Here is a 6,415-nt window from a genome sequence, read left to right as displayed (position 1 = left end):
GAGGCTATAAAAGTTTTTGATCAAGCTGATATTTATTGTTTCCCTTCATCTAGGTCCTTATGACCTAATCAACAGATTAGATGTCAAATAAACAGTACAGTGGGCCTTAGGAGGATTATAATGGTGGATATCCAATCATTATTGTTTTCCTGTGGTGTGGTCCACTTGAGATTTATATCTCTATCATTTTTTTTGTATAAAGCCCTGTAATGATCTGTAAAATTGATGAACGGAATGGATGAAACACATACATCTCCGGGTCGGGTTGGGTCGGATCGAATCGGATCCAACCGGATCGGATTACGGATCGGGTCAGTTTGGAACAAGGCTTATCCAGATCCGACCCGAAAACATTTCGGATCTAGCTTATGCTACCCGATCCTGACCGATTCTGACCATTGGTTCTGTTCGAATTGGGTCGGATCGGTCCTCTGGTTCGGGTATGAAATGCCCAGCTCTAGCTACGTGGTTCACTTCTAACTTTTTTCTGTTGTCAGAATTTATTTTGCTCCTCTTCTGAACACATTATTCATAATACAATGTTATTAATTGCGAATTTAATTATTACGTTAAGATATCGTAAATATGTAAATATTACCTGAAAAGAATCAGACGAAAACCTATCGCAGAGTATCTGCTAGTCCTCATCGGTCACGTGCGGCGATTTGGACAGTGCGGCCTCCTCGTGGCTCATGCACTGCTTGTACCGCTGGTGTAACTTACTGCGGTAATCCTTGAACCGCTCCTTGATCATGTCATAGACGGCATGGGAGATGTGTGGAACACTCAAATCCAAGTAAAATTTATCCTGTAGTTTCGTAAATAATAGATTAAGGCAATAAACTTATTAAGAAAATAACTTAACCATAAATAAACTTTTATAAAATAAATTTTAATTTACTAAAATTTACTTGAAGGCACTAACGGATGAGCTGCCGCACATCATCTGTCACGTCTACCCAACAGGGGGTGGTGGGGGGATCAGGGATTGACACAAAACACCGACCTCCGACGTAAACAATCTGGCATTGTTCCCAACAGGTCTAATACAGTCTTGTGGGAACTCTACCATCACCCTACCCTCATGCATAAGTCGCTCTAAAAGTAACCCACGTGGGGGTTCACGTCCTCGTCAGCTGGTCGACGACGCTGTTGCAAAAGAAATATGTAAGTCTAAACATAAACAGAAATTATTAAAAGAAATATATGTCTAGACTTACATGCAGTGCTTGGTGTATGCGCGACTGAGGGATCAGACACCTACAATACAACATGTGACGGCGATGCTGTCTTCGTCGCATCACGGGTAGAAGGGGTAGATCCAGTGCACGAACGACGTGCTCTCCCATCTGGTACCATCACTGAATATGTGCGAGCTATGAAATTATAAATTTAAACAATGTCAATACAAGTGAAATATACTAAAACATTATACAAGTAGTGTTGACGGTACAATGCATTTGTGCTTATGCTTAGAGAGATGATTAAAATATGATTAGACCATTACACTATAATGCAAGCAGAATGTAATAAAACTGTAAACTTTAATTTATAACCCTTGAAAATTCTATTACACATTGTCATTCTATATTAAATATACATATTTCATTGTAATATGAAATAACTTTGAGGTAAACTATCCGAAGTAATCCCTGCGTAAGTTATCGTATGCTTCAGAAGCATATGTCATTTTGTGTGAAGCACTTAACATATTTATAGCCAACATGACAGTCACAATAGGAGAAATCTGGTCTCTTGGGACTCCATTTAGATGTGCAAGTAACAGAGTCAAATCTTCCATATCTCGTTTCCTGCGGTTATATATCTCCATCAGCCCTGGAATTTCTTTGAGATGGTATAATCTTTCATCTAAGTTGTCGTCGATATATTCCGCTCTACACTCATCGACCAAACCGGGTATCTTTATGGCCTTACTAGAAGAAGATAGGACCAAAACGTCCATCTACAATAACTGATGAAGTATGTTACGTGCTTCTGCTACGCTTCGGTTTGAGGGGGACATGATTAGAAATTGACTCAACTACGAAACTTTTCGTCGCTAAAGGTGGATTTTAGCTACGAAATTTATTTCGTCGCTAAAAGGAAACTTTTCGACTTTTTTTTAAAAAAAATAAATTAAAAAAACCCTTTAGCGACGATAATTTTCATCGCTAAAACTTGCTTTTAGCTACGAAATTAATTTCGTCGCTAAATGGAAACTTCTCGACTTTTTTGGCTTTTCAAAAATTCAAAAACCTTTTAGCGATAAATATTGTCGTCGCTAAAAGCCACCTTCAGCTAAGAAATTAATTTCGTTACTAAAAGGAAACTTCTTGACCTTTTTTATCTTTTCAAAAATTTAAAACACCCTTTAGCGATGAATAGTTTCGTCGCTAAAAGCCACCTTTAGCTACGAAATTAATTTTGATGCTAAAAGGAAACTTCTCGACTTTTTTATGTTTTGAAAATTCAAAACACCCTTTAGCGACGAATATTTCATTGCTAAAAGCCCCTTTAGCTATGAAATTAATTTCGTCGCTAAAAAAAATTCAAAACACCCTTTAGCGACGAATATTTTCGTCGCTAAAAGCGACCTTTAGCTATGAAATTAATTTCGTCGCTAAAAGGAAACTTCTTGACTTTTTGTTTTTTCAATAATTCAAAACACCCTTTAGTGATGAAAAATTCAGTCGCTAGGAGTGACTTTTAGCGATGAAAAAAAATTTCGTCGCGAAAAGTAAACTTTTACCAATGAAATTTTTTTTCGAAATTTTCGTCGCTAAAAGTTTCGTCGGTAAAAACCCTCTTTTTTGTAGTGATTGATTGGTTTGGATCATCCAATCAAGTTAATATTGTTGAGAAACATGGAGAATTATAGGTGGGGCTTACATATAAATGGTCCATATCTATGATCATATGTTTTCTAACATAAATAATTTAGGCCATCCATTTCAATGATCATTGGTCAGATGGCTAGAATCATCAATCAAAGTGATTCCTGGAGTTTACGTCAATCAATCAAAGTGGGGATTACATGATAGATGGTCCAGATTAATGATCACAAGAAGCTTTCTTGTATCATCAATCTCAATCATCATTTTTCTTGGTCATTACTCAATTGATTACTGAGAGTTATCCTCAATCAAATGGACCATGATAAATGGTCAAGATCAATCATCATATCTTTTTAACAAAACTAATCTAGACCATCCATTTAGTGGCCATTGATAAAATGGTTATAATCAATTGATCAAACTCATCCTTGACAATGATGGTTAATCAAACATGGGGTGTGCTTGATAGAGTGATCACACCTTTTCTAGTACAGTCAATCTTCTTCATTTATTTTCCTGAATATCTAAAGGATAGTTAGAGTCACCCAATCAAGATGGTTCTTCAGAAACGACCAATAAAATGTGGGGCCCACATAATAGTACGTATTTCTAGATATGAGCTTTCCAATAATTAATTTGGGCAGATTGTTAGAATCATCTAATCAAAGTGAATCTTAACAGGCATAACCAATTAAGGTGGCAAACGTGTGCCAATCGTATCCATGTATGCCCACCTTTAATTGGTGACATTCATCCACGAATAAGATTAGCAAGATCGGTACAGTTCATTTGGTAGATCAAGCAATGCATGGGGGATCGATGAAAGATCCCACGATATGGATGATCCTAACCTTATGAATCGGAGGAATACAAATGGACATTAAAATGCAAAAGTAACCACTGCCTCACATTCAATGAGAAAGATGGATGATTCACTACAATAAAATCGTTATTTAGGAACGGTTTTAAATCATTCCTAAATGCTTTAAAAATGGTTTAAAACTGTTCCTAAATGAGGCGTCGCAAAACATCAAGAACGGTTCAGAACCGTTTTGGGTACATTTTCAAATTTTAGATACGGAATTTTGGGAACACTTTTAAACCGTTCAAGTGCCAACGATCACAATTTAGGACGGAATTTTAGGAACAGTTTAAAACCCTAATAGACACAAAATTTAGGGTCAATGGAATAAATTAACAGAAGTTTATTACATTCCATCAAAATAGAGATTAATCCAAAGAAAAACAGAGAAAATAATGTGCTCGTAGATGTTTCATTGCAAAATCAAATTTACAAAATAAGCTACAATAAAGGGTAGCACTTTAAATTATAGCTTTACGGAGATGGCAAAAAATGCTAACAAATCTATTTGTTAAAGTTTCAGTATTGGCTAATCAAAGGGAACTAAGTGCATTTTATGAATAACACCAGAACAAAAATGAAAAAAGCCTGTTGCCTGGCCCATCTGTTGCATATGAAATCTGATCTCGAGCATGGTATATCTTACAACAAGTAATGATATTATAACTACTTCCTGGCATGGGTCTGCAGCTTGCTCTAGCCACTGTACAGATGTTACAGATCAAACATCAAGTAGAACAATATGAAAAATAAATTCAAAGTTAAGATTGAAGTAAATTAAGAAAAAACTCCAGGAGTGAGCTTAATCAGTTGGATGCCACTCGCATAAGCTCTTATTAGAAAGCTATGAAAGTCTCTTCTGCTCAATACGGTTGGCATAACGTCGGGATTATCAAACCACACACACTCATTGACCTATTTGATGCTTAAACACTAAAGAGATATATGCCTACAATACTATTATAATTTGAAGACTGCAGAGGGTACCAAATGCATACAGACTACATTAACCCTAAGTGCATTCCTCAGAACTAGTTTTGTAGTTTTTCACTTGAGTAGATGCTTCAAATATTGTTTCTATAATGCTATTAAAAGAAGAAGAAAAAACTTTTGCTTTATACAATGGAAATAATTGGAAAGACCAAAAAGATTCCAAGATTTAAAGAGTATTATTACCTGCAAATGATGAGTGTACGCCAGACCTGCATAGGTGCTTAAACTTATGGTCGAAGGGGCAAGTGCCTTCTCATAATATGAGATCGCCTCATTGTACATCCTGACAGACAATAGATTTTTTTCCTTTTCAGTTTTTGGCATCAAGGCTAATGAAATATGAACTTCATTCAAATTACACAATTAGTCATGCTACATGGTAACCAATAGTTCATACAAGGAGCGTCCATTATATGAATAACATCAGAACAAAAATGAAAAAAATTCCCCCAGTCAACTTCAACTCATTCTGTAATAATTCAATAACTTTAATGCAAAGCGGTAGTCACCATTGAAGTTTTTAAGCTGAGAGTCCATAGAAGCAATGTATGCTTAACATTAAAAGGACCAAAAGAGTAGGCAATGATGAGACTTCTTAGATGTTACCGGGGCTAGGCCATCAGCTGATTCAATGTTGATATCGAAAAGCATCTTGGCAAGACTGAAAAGGCCATCCATAACTTTTGGCAATGAGAAAAATGGGCGTAACTCTTCCTGCAGAGTTAAAAACAAAAGAAAAGAAATAAACCATTTGAACAAGACTTTAAGTAGCTTCTTTTACCACAAAGAACCTCATACAAAAAATAAATGGGCCCCACCTGAAGATCATGCCTCCCACATGCATGCATGGGTCCACACATGTAACCAATCGAATCTTTTAAGATAAAAAGTGAACAAATAAAAGCATGTGAAAGTTACCCAATCATGAGCACTCCAAGCTTCTTGTAGGCCATATGTGATGCTGAAATACAAGCCAATAGCCAGTCTTACACCCAATCTCTAGTTAGAAAACCACAAGAAATTCATAAAGAATCTAATAGCTTCCTGACCCAAGCACAATTGAAAACATGCTGAGTCAACTCAAATTTGTTAAATACCTATATGAAATCTTGTACAAACCACTGAATCAGGGATATCAAACTCATCGAGTCTTGGCTGGGCGTGTTAAGAAGCCAAGACATGGAAAAGAATCACAAACAAGTAAAATCTGCTTCCCATCCAAGGGGAATTTCATGACCCCTATGTAGAGAAACATGTAGAGAATTATTTTCCAATAAGGGCACGAGCATTACACAAATGAAAATTGTTGTGAGCTTCAAAGATCAAAGATCGTCAGGGAAGACATAATTCAGTCAACATTAACAACAAATTCTGCTTACAGAGTTCACCGGCTGAAGAGTCGTTTGGGTGTAAATCTCATTAGCATCTCTCTTTGCTTGTAGTTCTAAGCAATATATGCAACCAGATAGGTATTAGAGAGCATCTACTAAAGGAAACATAAAGACTAAAGGAAGATTGAGTATGAGTTAAAACATACATGTAGTGTAACATTGTGAACCTAGCACATCAACTAAGATGGGAGACTTGGGTAGTTAGGAATATGTAAGTTTGCAGCTCTGTTAGTTAAAACTGCCACCTGTCACACAGCAACTCATCCTGAAACATACATATTTCAAAGGGACCTATCAACTTGTTCCTTAGCGAAACCAAGTCCACTTGGTTTTGG

General features: G+C 36.4%; 1 protein-coding gene across 3 annotated transcripts; it reads right to left on the bottom strand.

Moving 5' to 3' along the window:
- Positions 1-4,028: 4,028 nt before the first annotated feature.
- On the bottom strand, positions 4,029-5,773 carry LOC131249990 (uncharacterized). Of its 3 annotated transcripts, none has more exons than XR_009172950.1 (4): positions 5,508-5,773; positions 5,296-5,403; positions 4,873-4,972; positions 4,029-4,399 (listed from the first exon to the last, which is right to left on the bottom strand). XR_009172950.1 is itself a non-coding variant. In XM_058250694.1 (3 exons), the coding sequence occupies exons 1-3, from the start codon at positions 5,547-5,549 to the stop codon at positions 4,226-4,228; spliced, it is 324 nt and encodes a 107-aa protein (XP_058106677.1). In that variant the 5' UTR covers positions 5,550-5,773; the 3' UTR covers positions 4,029-4,225. The 3 variants fall into 3 exon arrangements, 1 of the variants encoding a protein (XP_058106677.1); XR_009172951.1 differs by having other exon boundaries at positions 5,608-5,773; XM_058250694.1 differs by lacking the exon at positions 4,873-4,972.
- Between the last annotated feature and the right edge of the window lie 642 nt (positions 5,774-6,415).

Source organism: Magnolia sinica, chromosome 6 (genome assembly GCF_029962835.1).
Source record: "Magnolia sinica isolate HGM2019 chromosome 6, MsV1, whole genome shotgun sequence".
NCBI lineage: Eukaryota > Viridiplantae > Streptophyta > Magnoliopsida > Magnoliales > Magnoliaceae > Magnolia > Magnolia sinica.
Note: the sequence above shows the minus strand (reverse complement) of the source record. Positions and strands in the feature narration are given on the sequence as shown.

Bases quoted from the DNA above. Each gene is read 5' to 3' on its own strand.
- LOC131249990 (XM_058250694.1), bottom strand. From the start codon at position 5,549: ATGTGTGGACCCATGCATGCATGTGGGAGGCATGATCTTCAG. The intron at 5,404-5,507 runs GTGGGGCCCATT...TTAACTCTGCAG, and splicing joins GTGGGAGGCATGATCTTCAG to GAAGAGTTACGCCCATTTTT. The intron at 4,400-5,295 runs GTAACATCTAAG...ACATCTGTACAG, and splicing joins CAGCTGATGGCCTAGCCCCG to TGGCTAGAGCAAGCTGCAGA.